We start from the raw sequence: 18,399 nt of genomic DNA on the forward strand, positions 1-18,399 counted from the left end.
AAGCGAGGCGAGGTCATCACCAAGTCACTGGTATCACAAATGGAGCGAGTATTCGATAACTTTCCATATGACAGTCTGTCCTGCCAGGAGCAATGCTGATTAGAGTCAAGATGACGGTGATCACGCCAACAAGGAACTTGTCAGTTTTCCATGCAAGAATAATCGCCATTTGTGCGCCAAAGACTTCATTAGCCCTGTCGTAGAAGCGAACGCTGACACGGACAAAATCAGACCAGTTGCAGAACCCCTCCGGCTTGGAGAAGTGACTGCCACGTGCTGGCCACAGCCCACCGGTTGTGGGTATTGCCACCGTGTTTCTCTTGGGCATCCTTCTTGGACAGTCGTTCGATAGATTACGCCGACAGAACACTGACTCTCTGACCACGAATTTGCAGCCAGTATCCTCACCCACAGTTTGCCCACCTAGCACTGGAGAGCCCCCAGGGGTACCGCCACTGCCCTGCAGTGACACTGTTGATGATGAACATGCCCCAGCCCCATACATGCTGCCATACTCTCTACCAACTGCCTTCTCACACGTGAAAGTTTGGCACAGACCCGCCCATCCCAGGGCTGACGACGTACCTTCGACTTCAAACCTTCCACCATCAACGTACAGCTGGATAACGGAGACAATATGGGATAGTGGGATTCAAACGCCAACAGACATTAACTTTGGCACATTGGATTCAAACATTTGTGACAATGTTAAGGGCTCTTTTCAAGAGGCCAACGACTCAGGTCGTAGAGGTAGTATGCATGACAGTAGCAAGAGACCTCCCTCGAGTAGGGAAAGCCTTTGGCGAGGAGAACAGTGCTTTGCTGTACGAGAACACCTGGAGGGAACATACCAACGACATCTGGGTTACATAAGGAGGAATGACAAGCATGCAAGTTTATGACAGGCACCTAGACAGGGGTATCCTGTTGGAGCTGTCAAGGTATATGGCTGTGTAGGGTTCTGTTGGAGTGCGTGGCTCTGCGGCCCGTCAGTCAATCCCTGTACTTTCAGTCAATAGCATCTCGATGGGACCGGCCTCATCAGTTGCATGTCCGAAACTCCTCCCCATTTCTGACCTGCCGCCACGAATTCTACCACTCCGTCGCTCAAGTCATGGACACATGCCACGAAAGCCCATCATCACCATGCCCAGGCAATTCCCCAGAGAGAAAGTAAAGCGAGCGTGAATGACGTCACCGGACGCGTTTCCGAAATCCTCCAAAGAAAATATCTTATCGCGTTCAAATCAACTGCGAAATCTCAACGCAGATATTGTAATGAATGCCCTTGCGCTTAGGAATTGCAAACAAATTTTCGCGCATACTCACCAGCTGACCAACAGTATCTTCAGAGAACGCAGTGTTTCCAACCTCCACTCCTGTGCAGACCACTTCAGCTCCAGCATCATGGCTCGTTCCAGGGGTGCGCCTTTTCGCAAGGGCGGTACAGAACCCCGGAGACATCAGCCACCCAACCCGACGAGCACACAGCAGCGAGCTCCCATCTCGAATCTCCCGAATCCTCCGCCCCCGACCATCCCGATCCCCCAAGATACCCCTCGATTCGAAGACCTCCGTGGCAAGAATCTAGTCAACCCGGTCATTCTTGATACCCTGACCTACGACCTTCACTTCGACCATATGATGCCAGTACAAGCTGCCACTCTAGAATATCTTCTGCAGGGAAAAGATTGTTTGGCTCAGGCAAAGACTGGGACTGGCAAGACTTTGGCCTTTCTACTCCCAGCGGTAGACACCATTCTGAAGAACAGGACTTCACGTCTGTCAGCCCTGATCATCTGTCCCACGAGAGAGCTCGCTCTACAAATCGCAGCCGAAGCGAAGAAGTTGTTGCAGAGATTTCCACAATGCAAGGTGGCCTGCTCCATCGGGGGGACGAACAAGAACACCGAAGCAAGGGCCATCTTCAACGGCTGCGACATACTGGTTGCTACCCCTGGCAGACTTTTGGACCACCTGGGCGAAGAAGGGGTTCAACACCAACTAGGATCTCTTCAGACGCTTATCCTTGATGAGGCGGATAGGATGGTTGACATGGGGTTCTTGCCAGATATCAAGAGAATCTTGAAGTATCTTCCCAATCTTCCTCGACAATCAATGTTGTTCTCTGCTACAATTGATGACCAGGTGAAAAATGTTGCCCATCTCTTTCTGAACCAGGGATATGAACATATCTCAACCATCCCCAAAGGCGAAGCAAACACCCATGAACACGTTGATCAATATCTTGTCACCACTCCCAGCATGAACGAACAAGCCCCTGCCCTGGCTGCTGTCACTGAGTCAGAGCTTACTTCCACCAACCTATTCAAGGCCATTGTGTTTGCTCCCACCGCAGCTCATGCGGAATTCTACGCCCACATCCTCGCCGCAGTTGGCACGATGCCAAAGGTTTCGGTGCTTCATTCTCGTATGTCGCAGGCTAAACGAACCCGAACTACGGAGGAATTTCGTCAAGCCAACATGGCCATTTGTGTGGCAACAGATGTCATCGCTAGAGGAATTGATTTTCCTAATGTCACTCATGTCTTCCAGGTTGGACTCCCATCTGACAAAGAATCCTACATTCATCGTCTTGGACGTACCGCACGCGCAGATGCCGGAGGCCGAGGTGTCTTGATCCTCAGTGAGGTCGAAAAGGTCTTCCTGTACCAGCTGAAGGGTATTAAGATCCAGGAATATCCTTCTGCACTTCGGTTCAGCACTGAAGATGTCGAACCGGCGTTGGCGCACTTCCAGGACAAGACCAAGGTGTACCAAGCATGGCTGGGGTATTACAAGACACACATGAAGTCTTTGAAATGGTCCGCCGTCGAACTTGTACGCGAAGCGAATCGGTTTGCATTAGAGGGTCTCGATTGTCCTGAAGTCCCGGCCTTGGAGAAGTCTACCATCGGAAAGATGGGACTCAAGGGGGTTCCTGGGCTGGTCACGGTCCCGAATACGGCCGGTTCCAATAATCCTCACCGCAGAGGTGGTGGCGAAGGAAGACGACAAGGACGGCCTCCCAACAACGGGAGATAGAGTTGATTCATAGAGATCGATAGAACTTTGACATGAAAGAGTATCTGGCCAACGAGGCTGATATCGTATTGCAACCGAGATGCTACTCCCTCGTGACCCAGTGCCGGAGAGTCAGATAGCCAAAGTGCAAAGATTCTCGCCGAAGCAGTACAATGCATCACCGGAACCACGAAGAATGTGATTGTTATGTAATCCAGCCTCACCTCAACACCATCAATAGTAAGGCATAAACAAGCACCCCGTATCAGGCAGGCCGAGATATACTGATTGTGTCTTTCTAGCCTGGTTTTCTACTATCCCATGGGTTAGGATCATCGATATCGCCATTGTTGGCATAGCCGTTGGCCATTTCGGGTACCTGGCCGCCCTCGTCTGCTTGAAACCGGCATAACCCATTGCGAGAGAGATCGCACCACTAGCTTATAGGATAACTAGAGGTCACGATGCCTCAATATCCAACTTCACTGGACTGACAAGTCCAGCCGGAGCACACACGAATCAGGCGAGGATTTTAGTCTTTTGACTTGACAAGGGTCCGGGCCCTAGAGCAGTCTTTCGGTGTTCGTTTGCCAATGGCATGTAGATCGTAACGCGAATCCCGGCCAAAGTCTCGACCGTTCTCTGGCCCGTGTCCGCTCTATTCCCTGATTCTCCCTATGTCCCCGCATCGAGGGACTTCTAGACCTCGAACCTCGAACCTTAGAAAGTTTAATAGAGCCGCGGGGTCTTTGCAGTTCAATGTCGAACGACGGAGGGGGCCGGTGGGCGTGGGCTGCGCCTATACTCCCAGTCTTTCCACCCTAAGCATAAAATAGATTTTTGATCTCCCTATTATTCGACGGTGAATGGTCATAGCCTCGATTTCGACCTGCTACTCAGCCTTGGGACTGTTAGTCTCCACACCAAGTCGCTCTTGGTGCCAGCAGCATGATGGGCGACGACAATTTCAAGGAGACAACCACTCACCACTCCATCGAACCCACACCGAGCGACAACTCTGACTTGGATGATGGAATCGCTTCTCACATCGGCGACTTGGGTCGGGAAATCGACTCCAGTGCCATCGGAGGTAACTTTGGGGACATGCCCAAGGGTTACTACTGGACCCTATCCTTCTTGGGCACTTTAATAGGTACATGCCTGGGTATCTCTTGCTTCAAGCTCGGATATGTGTTGCCCGTGAATACTCTTTCCATCATCAACGCCGACATTGGTAAGCAGCGATCCTGACTTCTTCTCCCCTTCTACCTCACAGAAACTGATGGCTCTAGGTCCAGATCCCTCTGTCGCCTGGATTGCGACCGGGTGGAATCTTTCCGCTGCGATCGGGTACACTCTAGTCGGCCGGCTGTCCGATATCTATGGACGTCGCTGGTTTTTCATCGGCGGCAATGTCATCGGTCTGCTCAGCGCTGTCGTCGGTGCCACGGCCAAAAACATCCCTACCCTCATCGGCTCCAGTGTATTGGCTGGGTTGGCGGCCTCGGTTCAGCTTTCGTTTCCCACCATCATCGGAGAGCTCATTCCCAACAAACATCGTGGTGTTGCCAACGGTCTCATTCTGGTCACAGCAGTTCCCTTCTCTGTCTTTGGCCCTGTTGTCGCACGCAGCTTCGTCCTGCACACCTCCCAAGGATGGCGATGGAGCTATTATCTGAACATTATCATGTCTGGCATCGTCGTCTGCCTGTACTTTCTCTTCTATCACCCACCGACGTATAGACAGCTCCATGCGAGGAGATTGAAGGAGTTCAAGCTCTTCAAGACGCTTGACTTTGGCGGTGCAATTTTGTTCTCTCTCGGCCTCGCCCTCTTCCTTCTAGGCATGTCCTGGGGTGGTCAAAGCCATCCCTGGAAGAGCGGTGAGGTTATCGGCTCTCTGATCGGTGGTGTTGTCTCCCTGGTCGCTTTCTTTTTCTACGGTAAGGATCGTCCTTGCTGTCGTGTTTTCCTTTCTGACAAAAATGGACAGAGATTTATATGCCTCACGAATACCCTTTCATCCCTATGAGGCTCTTCAGGAACTTGCCTTATGTGACCACTGCCCTAGTCGGATGTGTGGGAGCTATGATCTACTATTCAGCAAATGTCCTGTGGCCCACTGAGGTCGCCAAGCTCTACGAGACCGGCCTTCTGGACATCGGCTGGCTCTCAATGACCGTGGGGGGTGGTACTTTGGCCGGCCAATATGCTGGGGCTCTCTTGTGCCATCCTCTTGGAAAACACAAGTGGCAACTGATCGTCGGCTCTGTCGCCATGACAGGCTTCATTGGGGGCTTGGCTGCGGCTGATTCCTCAACAAGGGCACTCGCCACAGCCATGACAACACTGGGCTCCTTTGCGGTGGGATACGTCGAGCTGGTGGTGCTTACTACAGCTCCTTTGTGTCTTCCGCAGGAAGATCTGGGCCTGGCCACTGGGGTGGCTGGCGCCTTTCGATCGGCTTCGGGTGCCATTGCGACCGCCATCTATGCCACGATTCTGAACAACAAGCTGACAACAAACATTTCGAAATACGTTCGACCCGCAGCTTTGGACGCCGGCCTACCAGCATCAGAACTTCCAAAGCTGATCACTGCTTTAGGAACAGGCAACTTCACTGCCGTCCCTGATTTGACCCCGGGCATCGGGGCAGCAGCTTCAATAGCTTACAAAATTGCATACTCCCAGAGTTTCAAGACGGTCTACCTTGCATCCCTGGCGTTCGGCGGCCTTTCTACACTCTCTGCAATTGCCACCCCGAACATGGAAAAATATTTCAACACTGTAGTGGCCAGAAGATTACACGGTAAGGATATTGCGGTGGTAGAGAAAAAGAAAGCCCAGGAGAAGGTCCAACCCAAAGTTGAGGGCGTGTAGGAAGACAGTTGAGGGCGTGTAGGAAGACAGATGAGGAAGCCACCAACCTATAAGGGTTAAGGTTCACTGGAAACAGAACAGCATGGGATTCAAACCCCTCCTTTGAAATGCCGTATGAATGCCTTCATCTGGGGAATCGGTAGTTATTAATACGGATCTGTCACCCAGTCATCAATCATCAGTCGGGTGCAAAGAAATCCAATCATCCGACATTCTCATGGCCAGAATGAATCGAGATGGTCCTGTTCCCAGCCGGCTAGCAGTAATCGACGACAATTCACAGGGCCGAGACATGTAACAGTCAGTCCTTACACGCTGAGCGCAGATGGATGGTGCTTGAGAAGAGCCATACGGACGCTTTGTTGCGGCATGGGCCGTCCGTGCTATCCGATACCCTGGTAGAGGCCTGGGGAGCTGAAGGCGCTAAATCGTTGGCCTGACTCGAACTTCTAGAACAAGCCAGAGTCTCGATGAGTCTCGGCCTGATATCCGCTCGGGAGCCGGAGCAGCATCTCCTGGTCTGGCTCTAGGCTTTGCCGATCATGACAGCTTGTGTGGATTTCAAAAATCATGGAAGATTAAGCTTTACTACGTATGAGCGGGATGGAGGCTCACATACGTACACTATTCGTTGAATCGTAAAAACAGCCTTTTGCACACCCTTGCGCCATCCTTCCCCGGCCCCCGGTTTCTCCCTTTTCCCCTGGTCTCCGCTATTAACTATTGGCACTTGCTCCTCTACTCATGGTCTCTGATGTGTCACCACCCACCAGGATCGCCCCTGTCACCATCGACTTCATTGATCTGGCGCAAGCAATCCTTAAACTTAAATCTTCAACGTCAAGCTGCTCATAAGCACAGAAGGAAGCCACCATGGCTTTTGTCCCTTCCTCCAATCGCGTTCCCGTCACTTGCTTTCCCTTTCACGGGGATTACCACCTGCTTTCCGTGCGCAGCAGCACAAAGGGACTTCTTAGCGCTTTTGACCAAACTCTACTTGCACCTACCTTCTTCCATCGTCACAAAATCATATTGGTGCCTACACTCGGGTCAACACTAATCGTCTAGCAGCTAGCAATCATGGGAGCACCCAAAACGAGCAGATCAAATGTGGACACCGAATCGAAGCGGGCTGCAAGCCTGGCCCGCAAGAGAGCCCGGGACAGACGGGCACAGCAAGCCATGCGAGATCGGGCCAAAGGCGAGGTGGAAACGTTGAGGAAACAATTTACTGAGTTGATGCACCACCTGACCGAGCGCGAGGGCAGCTTCTCCCGGGATTTGTTGCGATGCATGGACGAGAATGATGAGCTGAGGCGACAACTGGCCGAATTGAGACAGAAGAAGGCTCGATCCGATCTTCTGCCCGACCCAGCAGGCATGATCCGGTGGAAAAGAACGAATTCCTTCTGTGTCGACTTCTCTGTCCTGGCCGCTTTAGCATCGCCCGATCTAGTGTCCTCGCCATTCTCGCCGCCTCTGGAAACCGCCACAGCCCTGGCCCCCTCCCCCTGGGACAGTCACTCTCAATCGCCGACGCTACCTCTAGGACAGGGACGGGAAGCCGACCGTCTCCAGCTGCCCTTGCACGTTCCACCAACTTGCCCCAGCGACCGAATCATGCAGCCTTTCATCCACGAAACACAGCTGCTGGTGCGAGAGATTCCGACAGGTGCCACATCAGCATCAGCATCAGCATCAACAGCATCGTGGAAATCGACTTCCCCCGCCTCGCTAGCGGTAATCCAAACTGCCATCACGAGAGTTGCCGGCGACGTTCTCTTAACATACCCTCAAATTGACACACTCCCAAAGAAACTTGCCTGTCTCTATGTCATATCGACCGTGTTGAATGTGCGAACTCCCTTCCCTTCCCTTTCATCTCCATCTCCATCTTCGTCTTCATGTCCCATCTTGCACACAAACAACCGCGGATTCGTTTCCGAAACTGACCTTGTTTACTTAGTGGCTTATCTACGGGACCCATGAGTCCTTTGAACGAATGCCACGCTGGCTCCGTCCCACCAAGACTCAACTCGAGGTCCCGCACCCGGCGTGGATTGACCGTATACAGTGGTATGTGCAGAAATGAAAAGTAGCATTGCTGTGCATTGCCCCAAACACGTGCGAAACTTGAAGACACTGATCCTTTCGCTGTTTTGGTTTTTGACCTAACGAGTGGTGGCGAACTCAGGCCCTACGTGCGCAATTACCTGATCAATAACTACCGCCAAGTCACTTTTGACGACTATTCGGATGCCTTTTCCCTCGCCTTTTCCGTGAACTGGCCCTACCCGGACAACACGCTTGTCCTAGAGGACACTGGGCCAGGCCTAGCCTCGAAGCGGTACTTCTTGAACCCGGTCTTCGAGGCGCACATCCGCGACCTGAACAATTGGATTGTTGGACCGCGGTATTGGCAGGTCTACGCAGACCTGCGTGGGGCGTACGACAGTAGTAGAAGGGATTTTGGGAATCGTGCGACTTCGCCCTCCTCCTCAGGCCCCTTCTCTTTCTCTGTGCCATAATGTCTCGATCATCAATCTATGTCTATGACGCTTCCGGATTTCCAAATGTGGAAGGGAGTAATGGAGGTACATCAGCAGTATTGGTGCTGGGCTTAGGCTTGCCTTGACCACTTTGTCTCGTCTTTATCGAATTGGAGAAAGAAGCAAGAAGTTTATCTTCACATGCTCATGAGATTCCAACGTTGCAGATCGCTCCTCAAGATGCTCATGGGTGAAATAGCCAACATCTCCATCTCTTGTACCTGTACTTGTAGCATCTGGCGGGAACTACTGTCTGTCTTTTCGCCATCACATCCGACGGATTTTTCTTGAACGGAGGTGACTAAGAAGGATGAATCCTATTGGTTATAAGGAGGCAAATCGGGGACGTCGCCTCTGCAACGATTCTTGGCCTTCCACAACGAAGGCTGGTCATTCTTTACCACCCCAGCAACAACGGTGCTTGCTTTGAGTTCAATGGCCTGGGTGAGAGACCTCCGATCCTCCTGCAGGAGGTCGCTGCCGAGCCTCCTGATCCTCTCCAGAGGTGCCTCCATGGGTTGCCATCAACTCGGCAGGCACGTAGGACCGGGAGAGATCTCGGATGATGTCTAAGAGAACATTGACCTGCCGTCGAAGCATTTTATGTCTCAACAATGGCCTGGACGTTTGCTCCATGGCTCCAGAGAGAATCTGTAGAGCCACTTTTCCATGTCCTAGTGCCATTATGGGGGGTGAGACGGGATCTTTGTTCCAAATCTTCCTGCTGCATTGGAGGATCTGGACAATGGCACTCGCATACCTCACGCAGGACGCGGCGACATACGGCGGGTGGCAAGTCCTGAGTGAGGCAGTGGCTGAAGCCGTTGCTGCGATAGAGGAATCGCTACCCTCGAAATTGCGCTGCGGAACGGAAATTCGGGATAGAAGAGTACGGAGGTAGTAGGAGTGTGAGCTGTTGGATCGAGATAAAATGCATCAAGTCAGCCTTGGAACGTACCCCTGCAATTTTGCATTTTGAGGAGGGGGTCTCTCAACTTACTGCATAAGATAAAAGGTCGGCGATGCTACACTGGCTGTGTTTCCCGTCCACCTCAACTCCGGCACAAGGCAATCCGACCAGTATTTTTCAAGTTCGTTTTCCATGCTGATTGCTGACAGATAGAGGGTCGTGGACGGGGCGCATTCCATGAGCTCCAAGACCTTGTTGGTAAACAGCAACAGGTCAAGCAGGGTCTTGCGGCCGAGTTCCTCAATCGTGCTCTCGGGCGGGCTGGGTGTTGGTGGCAATGGCAATGATGCTAGCTCACTAAAATGCCCCTTCATCGTCGCATGCAAGCATTCCAGATCGCTCACCCTGAGATTGGTTGGCCGGTCGAGCCATCTGGAAAACAACCTGTTGTACCGTCAGCTTGCTGGCGTCGCGGGGATGGAGAAGGTCCGGAAACTCTGAACGTCCCACGTCACATACCAGTCATAGGCTGTGCATGCCACGATTGTTGCAAGGAGGGCTTGACATTCGTCTGAGTGTAGCAGTTGCGTCCCTGAAGGTTCTTTGTGGAGTCCATGGCGGAGCAAAAGGGAGGCAAATCCTAGAAATGAGAAATGATTGGCATCGAATCGGAAGTTTACTGTACCCTGTACTCTGTACCCATAAGGATCTGGGATCTTGGATCTTGTACAATTTCTCTTGAGCTTACCGCAATAGAACCAGGCTGAACCTGTTTTGCCCACTCCGAATTCCAGATCTCCCAGAATCAACAGGAAGTGAATGCTGGAGGGTGAGGCATCCAATTTCACGCAGCCATACTCGACCAGAAGCCTTAATGATCGGTGGATCAGGCTCGATTTGACACCGTGCTGCAGTCCTCGGATATCATCGCGGCTTGTGTCTCCAAAGCGAAACCCCATAGCTAGCATCGACGTGTGCAAGAGATCCGAGTAGAATTGTGTGTCTCCACTGTTCCGAGCTTTGTAGAAAAGTTCTTTGTCCACCAAATTCATGGACCTGTTGTAGTGGAGCCAGAACAAGTCCATTAGATACTCTCTCGTTGGCAAAGGGAGGTCTTGAAGCATATCCTCAGCACGCCTGGGCGGCGGCCCACCTGATACAGCCTCGGTGGCCCTGTCCCTGACAGGCTGTTGCTGTTGCTGTTGGTGATATCGTGTGGCAACCTTTCCCTCGGTTTCAGGAAGAAAGGTAGCCGGGTTCGAGGGAGGAGACGGAGACGATACTTGGGATGGTATATCGAGGTGACTTGTAGCACATGTTGTTGGCACTATTCATACTTTAGCGGTGTGTATGTTGCCAGTCATGGAGAATCTGCAGCTTGCCGTTTGAGGTTGTCGAAGAACACACCTGGGTCTCGAAGCGCTCCATGGGTGAATTGTGGCTCGATGGCATTGCAGGGAAATGATCTGGTCTCGGAGCAGAGTGTTTCTCCTCGCTCACGCTGAGGTGTGGTGGCTTGACTGAGTAAGGGCCAAGAACGTCTGAGTACCTTTGAATCCGCTGGGAGACGGCTGCAGAGACTCGGACATGGTCGTGTCAATTTGTAGACAATGAAGATCGGAGACGTGGCAGAATCTGTCCCGTATCACCCTCGAGTTATAGCTTATATCTATCTGGGGCTTGTGCCATCTGAATAAGTCTTCAAAGGGCCGCCTCTATTGCAGGAATATGTAATCCGCCCGGGAGATAAGGGGGCGGCCAGTCTGAGTGGTCGAACGTGGGTGGAGACAATGATTCAGTGCTGTGCTGGAGCAGTTCTTGCGTCGAGGTGAACTGGGCAGATATTTCGACCCAGTGCTGGAGATAGGCAGGATTAGTCGGGTCGTATAGTGTAACTCTCTCATGTAAAGTTCACCTGTACTAACCAGGTATTTCTGCCGAGCATGGTCCTACTGGTACTGGAACGTTATTGTTGATATGGCACATGACGGCGTTCGAGATGACATGTTCAGATGCAAAGGGTTGGCCGAGCCACACACTAATGGATCCATCTACCATCTGTCATCACCGTCACCATCGCCAATGTCTATCTTTTAGGGTTTCATTTCATCTTCCCTTCCCCTCCGTCGTATCGGTATGATCTGATTAAGCCGCCTTCCAAGGCCTTCCATTTATTACCTAGATGCTGAAAGAACCGATCAACCCTAACCCATAGGTGACCATCTAACCAAAACTCCCAAACCATCGCCGATAACGGCCAACAGGTGCGCTCCTCTTCGATTCAGTCTGATTGGCATCCTTGGTGAAGGTGCTCGGAACAAATGTCGTGACATTCGCCACCTTTCCACTGTTGAACAATGTCACGTTCCCACTGAGACTGCTCGACGCATTTGTACTTCCCTGGATACAGCCAGCAAACACATGGGTAGAATTTGGTCCTATGGCAAACGCTTCCTGGGCCGCACGTTTCCAGACGGCAGTGATATCAAAGACCATGTCCAGAGAATACCAGACCCGGCAGTCGGCGGCCTCATAAACGAACTGCAGAGGGGTATACGACCAGTCATATTGGCTGATGAAGTTGTTGAAGTTGATGGACGCGTACGATGATGTCTGTGGCTCCACGGTGCGATACAGCAAGTAGTTGCCCAAGTCCTGCAACGTCTTCAGGCCAGTGCGATTGGCTTGTTTGATGGTGTCGTGATCGGTGACCGTGGTGTAGAATTGGTCGATGTATTGCAAAACGTCGGCGAGATAGGTCACTTCGCTCCCCTTGACCCCTCCGACATATTGCATGGGGCCTGTCTGCGGTCTCCCTCCCACCGCCACGGTCTTGACTTTGCCTTGCCACTTGAGCATGTGGCTGAAAGAGTGGCAACTCGAAGCACATTGTCCGTCGGTGACGACGATCACGTTCTCGGATGGAAATGGCTGTCGCGGTGACAAGGATCCCGTGTTGTTCCCATAGCCGGACACCACGAGGCCGTCGGAAACTTCTGACCCCAGCACATTGGACAGGTTGTACCGCGCCAAGGGGGTGAAGCTGTCGTTGTGCACCTCGAATGGGTGCCAATAATCCTTCCACGTCGCGTATGCCTGCCCGGCAGAGTTGTCCAGAGATGTCGCATCGTAATCGCTGTCACCGCCGGCATCGAGGAACGCCGTCACGTTCTCTCGTGTCATGGTGGAAAAGGTGGAAAAGAATTTGGTCAACACCTCCAACTGAGAATTCGCTCGTCGTGACGATGTGAGGTATGGGTCCACGCTGGGGAACAGCTGTTTGAACGTCTCAAACGCAAGCAGGATGTTACCTCCTCCGTTGCCGGACACGTCAATGACCAAATGAGTCTTATTCTCTCGGCGACACTCGTCCAAAAAGAAGGTCAGGGCGTCGATGAATGACTGGGTATCGGCGGGATCGAAACTAAACACTGACAGGACAGCGGTACCCTCGTATCCCGGTGCATTGAGGAAATATCCAGCCAGGGTACTGTCACCGTCCGAGACGACGGGGCTGGGAAAGCCTGGTTTCGAGAAGTCGGGGTTCGATCCCGAGGGCTGAGGTGTGCGTGTGGACGTCGACGATGAAGACGAAGACGACGCAACTGTGGTCGCAGTTGCAGCCGCTGATGCTGATGCAAGGTCCATTTTGACCGTGGCGTTGCAAAATGCCTGATAGAACGACTTTCCGTCCGTCACATTCGTGAAATCCTGGTCGGTCGAGGCAATGATGGGGAAAACACGGCTTGTCCCATTGGCAAATGTGACATTGTTGGATGTGCCTGGAAATCCGTTGACTACAAACGGGAACGTGCCGACCGGACTGACCAGCTCATAGAACATGGCATTCCAGCTGGGAATAGTTAGCGAAAGCGGAAACTTCGAATCACCCAACCGACTCAAGAACTTGACCTACGCTGCATCGGGGTCTTGGTTCTCAGCAGTTGTATTGAGGGCTTGATATCTCAGCCACGAAAGCACGTCTTGGCCATCAATGATTCTGAGGGGAGATGGCTTCCAACTCAGAGTGGTATTGTGTGCCAATGCTAGGTCGTCTAATGCCAACCAAATGTGAGCGCCTGCTTCTGCTTCTGCGTGGTCGATCAGGGATAGGGCTTGTAGCAGACTTACTGTAGGAATAAATCTCAGGCAGGGAATTGCCATCCAACGAGACAGAGAGAAGATTGCCAATCGTTCTCTCATAGAGGAAGATGAAGGTGGTATCAGGGATGAATGCCAGGTGACCGTCATGAGCAGATGCAACCAGGTTGGCTATCTCATTCTGAAATGGGACCTCTCCGCTATATGAGCCATTGCTGACTTTGTTGCGAATGTCCTCCAAGCCACCCAGTAGATCTACGCTGTTCATGAGGTATCCTTGGGGAGGATTTTTCAAATATGCCAGCGTTGATTGCGATTCCAGCCATGCCGAGAGACTGTCGACCAAATCCAATGCATCTTGTTTGACAATGGGAACCGAAAGACTGCAATCCCGCGCCAGCTGAGGAGGGAGGTGAAACGATGTGGCTGTAACGGCAAATGTCAGCGGTGAGATGGAGACCCTGTACAGGTCGACTAAGTTCCTCCCTTACCAGAAGCATCGGCTGCCAGCGAAGAACTGATCCGACTGCTAACTTGAGCACATGGTTCAATGGAAGTGGAGGCAGTCGTGGTCTTAGTTGAGGTCGGAGTCGAGGTCGTCGAGGTCGATGTTACCGACTGAGAGCGGGCGACAGAGGCAAGACATAGGCAGAAAAGCAGAAAATGGGCGTAGAATAGATCCATTCTTGCCTATTACCGACCGGTAACTACCTAGCACAACGAGGAGAGGAGTATTGTCCTAGTCCGACGATACATTTCATTGAATGGGACCTCATATATAGCTTCAGCGCTGAATACCGGTGCAGTGTCGTCATAGCCGGCGAGACTCTATGGGAGTTTCTAAACTTCAATGTTAGATCTAAGAAGGTCTGCCCAAGTCAATAGTTTCCCCCGCAATATTGGTAATATTGGGTTCTGATCTTGTCATGCACGGGCCTCCTCAGCCTAAGGCTCCCGGTGACAGCCTGGCCTGCCTTGCGTGGGGAGTCCGTATTGGAGAATGCAGCTCAACTTGATAACCGTGCGCGAGGCTTAATATTATAAATATGCCGTGCCAAGGTATTGATTGACATGATTCCGGGCACTCCCGGTGGCACTGTAGTGAAGTCTTTTCTATTCTCTATCCTCTATTCATGATATCTTTGGTCTAGGAGACCTATAGTTTCGGTTTCGAAGTAGTAATAATAGTAGCCGGAGCCTTTTCCTTTCGGAGGCTCCTCCAATACTTATCCTTCAATTGAAGGATCTCGAACCCCTTCTCAGCCCAGTCGTCCTGGAAGGCAGGCAGATCGTAGGCATCGGTTCCAGCTGCAGGCGGGCCTGCAAACTGCTTCAGCCCGTTGAAATACTCCCCCAGATCGGGCTTGATCTCGTGGAAGCGGTTGTTACTGCCCTTGTAGCGAATTCGGTCCTCCTCCCATCGGCGTTGCTCTTCCACGCTGGGTAGCGGTTTCGATCGACCTGCTAAAAAGCGCGCCACTGCCACCGCCTGATACTCGTATACCCTGAAGCTGAGAGCTGCTTTGACCTGGGATGGATTAGGAACAAGTTATTCGACCAGATCGAAACCCTCTGGCCAAACCGAGGGGCACGTACCTGTCCGACGACCGCGAGACTCGGGTCTCCAATGTTGAAAATATGCTGATAGAAACCTGCGAGCCTGTTTTCAGGGGTCACGGCCGGAAACGGCAAGTAAGGGTACGACAATTTGTAACCCGTGGCAAAAATGACCTTGTCGGTGTTCTGGACTCTGCTGCCGTCGGCAAACTCGACCGTTCCGCCAGATTCTGGAGATACACTCTTGATCCCAGGCTTTCGAACCACATTCGGCAGATTGAACACGTTTTCAAGCGCTTCATTTGAACTTCGCTGCGAGACGATCAGGGGCGCTTGGGCGACAGAGTAAAGCTCGTCCACTATGTCGGCTGCAGACACGTTACCCCCGACCACGACCACCCGCTACAGAGTATTGTGGTCAGCAAAGCACCACAATACACGTATGGTCACGATCACACTGGCCGGAGGAAGAACTTACTTTACCGACGTAGTTGTTCGCCGACCTCCACGCCTTGGAATGTTCGAACTTGGAGGGGAAGGCTCGCGCCGTTTCGGCCAGACCGGGAACGTCGGGGATGTTTGCGATGAGGTAGTGGCCGGTGGCGGCAATGACGGCGTCAAAGGTCTCCTGCCACCAGAAGTCATGCGTCTTTCCCTGGTAGACGAGGTTGGAGCGCCGAAGAGTCAAAAGCCATTTATCGTCGACTTTTTCAATCTTCTCGACACGGGTATTCAAAGACAGGTACTGGAGATAGGGTGCGAACAAATCCTCCAGGTACTTCTTGACCACTTTCCAAGGGCGCGTCGGATTGTTCAGACCATATCTTGAGACCCCGAACGCCGAGTTAATCATCGGAAACGGTGCATACGTAAAGGACATGATTTCGGCTCCAACATTGCTGTCCAGGTGCTGGTACAGGCCGGTCCGAACCGTGGGATCGGGTGGAGCAGGAGCGGTCAGGGCAGGGAGGTTGGCCGGGACGGGGATCTTCTCCTCAGCGGCCGGTCGTGGCACGGGAAACTCGTCGGGAACTTCATCATAGACCCTGAGACAGAGATATCAGCAGCGACACCCGCGGGGAGTGACCAGTGATGAGTAACAAGAGACAAGAGACAAGACTCACCATGTCCCTCCCACTTCATGCCGCTGGTCGAACACTCGAATCGTGTCAAACACGCCTTCCTGCGCCAGCGCTCGCACAGTCGCTGCACCGGAAGGCCCAGCGCCGATGACCGCAACACGCTTGTACTTGGTCGCCATTCTGGGAAAAATACTGTACCGCTACGTTCACCACACAGCAAGGCTCGCGCGGTCTCTTGGTTGTGCGATGTTATTTCAACATGGACTCAGCGATAGATTCTTATCAGGGGTGGACCTATATCTCGTCTCACCATCACTCGAGCACATTGCGTGATCGATCATGGCTTTTAAGTGTCGCCCAGGCTGTGTTGGGGCCTAAGGAGACCTGAGTCTCTACTCGCTAGATATGCTTGTTCAAGAAGGCGTAGTACGAATTCAGATCCATCCCCTCGAATTTGTCAAATAGGTGGTCCACGCCCGTGAGTCTCTCGTACTCATACTCCGCTCCGATATCTTCCAGCGCCCTGACCACCTCGTCGGATTACCCCACCCCAACAAAGCGGTCAGCGCCCCCATTTACAATGAACGTGGGCGGTAAGCTTCCTTTCTTTCTCAGTTGTTCGGCAACGACGTATGTATCCTCCCAGGGGTGACCGACAACAAGGATGCGTAATTTCCCTCTTTCAGCATATAGAGGTACAGCGCTTGCCGCGCGGATGAACGGTCTCTAGGCCGCCTGTGCGGCGTTTCGGTCCAAGAATTGGCCGATGCCACTCTCATCGAGAGATTGTCCATCTGGAATGGGTTTGAGGCGTGGCGAAGAACTTTCCGAACGGATTGGTAATGGGGTAGATTGGCGGGACGACCTTGGGGGCCATTTTGGTAAGTCCAACAAGCAGGGCGAGGTAACCGCCGGCCGATGATCCAGAGATAGCGATGCGCCGGGTGTTTACTGTGATCCCCGAGGCTGAGGCTGAGATGTGGTGAGGGGGCTCCCCTCGGGCCCATTCAACGCATCCAGCGCATCTGCCAGGATTTCGGCCAAGGTCGCCTGGGGAGCGAGCCTGTAGTCCGGCGAGAGCGGGACGTGGCCATACTTGGGAACGCTGGCCACGGTGTGCGGTCCATACCTCGCTCGGCACCCTTGGATTAGACCACCGCCATGGAACCACAGCAGAATCGGGGCATCGGCTGCCGGCGAGGGGGTGAGGTAGATATCCAATTTGATGGAGAGAGACCCAACCTGTGTGAATGTGAAAGTCTGAGGCTGAGGCTGAGGCGCCGCCATGTTCCGTGCTTACTGTAGGTTAGACCCGAGACCGAAGAAAGAGATGAGCTGATATATCTCATTGCATACAGGCGATCCAAGCGCAAGCCAAGCACAAGCTGGGTTGACGCCTACTTGTAAGTTCGGTGGCAGTGAATGGGGCGCCATGCCGATACCAACTTTGTAACCTCGGCAACTTGATACAGCCCGCATGGAGTGCTCTCAGGGCCTCAACAGTAATATCATCTACATGTACGACATTTCAAGAAGTGTCTCGAACCGTTTTCCATCGAGTTGAGCTGTACGGGTACTCGGCCGGTAGAGCGGTACGCGCGCTTAACGCGCTCGCTCGTTACAGCAGTGGACCCACAGCAACTATCATGCGGCCATAGAGTTGTGATACTTGAAAAGGGTGAACGTCCAGTACCGTAAACTACTTATATATTCTGACCGTAGTCTGATTGTACATCGACAGCCCGAAGTTCACTACAAATCTACACTTTCCAAGCTGGGGCTTGTACTTGTTTGCTGATATCAGCACACTATTGGCAGCTCTCCACACCTCCCATGTCTTCTCCCAAAGCTCAATACTTCCAGACCCCTGGACCTTGGGGCATCGAGGCCCAAAATGCTGGCTACTCTCAATCGGTCAATTTTCCCACCAATGGCCGTATCGCAGTCACCGCCGGCCAGCCGGGGATTGACCTCAAGACCGGCAAGCTTGTAACCTCTTCGTTGGTGGACCAGATCGAGGCGGCGTTCGACACTGTCGATTCCGCGTTGAAGGCAGCGGGTGCCTCAGGTGGATTGGCCACCGCTCATAAGATGACCATCTTCTATCTCGACATTAGAAATGAGCCAATTCTCATGGAAATTTTCAAGAGACGATATCCCGATACCAGACCGGCTCTGCTGGCCATTGGGACTCCAACCCTGGCGATCTCTGGTATGCATGTCGAGATTCAAGCCGAGGCTGTTGTCGGTTAGGCTGGAATAGAGAGCAAAGAGATGGAGAGAAGGCAATATAGGG

The 18,399-nt window shown here is 52.6% G+C and overlaps 8 protein-coding genes across 8 annotated transcripts; 4 read left to right on the plus strand and 4 right to left on the minus strand.

The window, feature by feature from the left end:
- Positions 1–1,407: 1,407 nt before the first annotated feature.
- A1O3_04618 (uncharacterized protein) lies at positions 1,408–3,045 on the plus strand (the record flags this gene model as incomplete). Its single annotated transcript, XM_007734746.1, has 1 exon — positions 1,408–3,045. One exon carries the CDS (start codon positions 1,408–1,410, stop codon positions 3,043–3,045), a length of 1,638 nt encoding a protein of 545 aa, XP_007732936.1.
- Positions 3,046–3,975: 930 nt separating this feature from the next.
- Positions 3,976–5,904, plus strand: A1O3_04619 (uncharacterized protein; the record flags this gene model as incomplete). Its single annotated transcript, XM_007734747.1, has 3 exons — positions 3,976–4,258; positions 4,317–4,967; positions 5,018–5,904. 3 exons carry the CDS (start codon positions 3,976–3,978, stop codon positions 5,902–5,904), a joined length of 1,821 nt encoding a protein of 606 aa, XP_007732937.1.
- A 1,080-nt stretch (positions 5,905–6,984) lies between these two features.
- A1O3_04620 (uncharacterized protein) lies at positions 6,985–8,432 on the plus strand (the record flags this gene model as incomplete). The annotated part of the gene is made up of 3 exons (XM_007734748.1): positions 6,985–7,758; positions 7,871–7,980; positions 8,099–8,432. 3 exons carry the CDS (start codon positions 6,985–6,987, stop codon positions 8,430–8,432), a joined length of 1,218 nt encoding a protein of 405 aa, XP_007732938.1.
- A 1,017-nt stretch (positions 8,433–9,449) lies between these two features.
- A1O3_04621 (uncharacterized protein) lies at positions 9,450–10,448 on the minus strand (the record flags this gene model as incomplete). The annotated part of the gene is made up of 3 exons (XM_007734749.1): positions 9,450–9,807; positions 9,883–10,003; positions 10,112–10,448. The coding sequence occupies 3 exons, from the start codon at positions 10,446–10,448 to the stop codon at positions 9,450–9,452; spliced, it is 816 nt and encodes a 271-aa protein (XP_007732939.1).
- A 1,138-nt stretch (positions 10,449–11,586) lies between these two features.
- On the minus strand, positions 11,587–14,148 carry A1O3_04622 (uncharacterized protein; the record flags this gene model as incomplete). Its single annotated transcript, XM_007734750.1, has 4 exons — positions 11,587–13,216; positions 13,280–13,418; positions 13,495–13,890; positions 13,956–14,148. The coding sequence occupies 4 exons, from the start codon at positions 14,146–14,148 to the stop codon at positions 11,587–11,589; spliced, it is 2,358 nt and encodes a 785-aa protein (XP_007732940.1).
- A 472-nt stretch (positions 14,149–14,620) lies between these two features.
- A1O3_04623 (uncharacterized protein) lies at positions 14,621–16,282 on the minus strand (the record flags this gene model as incomplete). Its single annotated transcript, XM_007734751.1, has 4 exons — positions 14,621–14,992; positions 15,061–15,423; positions 15,500–16,067; positions 16,146–16,282. The coding sequence occupies 4 exons, from the start codon at positions 16,280–16,282 to the stop codon at positions 14,621–14,623; spliced, it is 1,440 nt and encodes a 479-aa protein (XP_007732941.1).
- A 769-nt stretch (positions 16,283–17,051) lies between these two features.
- On the minus strand, positions 17,052–17,390 carry A1O3_04624 (uncharacterized protein; the record flags this gene model as incomplete). Its single annotated transcript, XM_007734752.1, has 1 exon — positions 17,052–17,390. One exon carries the CDS (start codon positions 17,388–17,390, stop codon positions 17,052–17,054), a length of 339 nt encoding a protein of 112 aa, XP_007732942.1.
- Positions 17,391–17,936: 546 nt separating this feature from the next.
- On the plus strand, positions 17,937–18,356 carry A1O3_04625 (uncharacterized protein; the record flags this gene model as incomplete). The annotated part of the gene is made up of 1 exon (XM_007734753.1): positions 17,937–18,356. The coding sequence occupies one exon, from the start codon at positions 17,937–17,939 to the stop codon at positions 18,354–18,356; it is 420 nt and encodes a 139-aa protein (XP_007732943.1).
- Between the last annotated feature and the right edge of the window lie 43 nt (positions 18,357–18,399).

The sequence above is a fragment of the Capronia epimyces genome (genome assembly GCF_000585565.1).
Source record: "Capronia epimyces CBS 606.96 chromosome Unknown aczIQ-supercont1.4, whole genome shotgun sequence".
In the NCBI taxonomy this organism is placed as follows: Eukaryota; Fungi; Ascomycota; class Eurotiomycetes; order Chaetothyriales; family Herpotrichiellaceae; genus Capronia; species Capronia epimyces.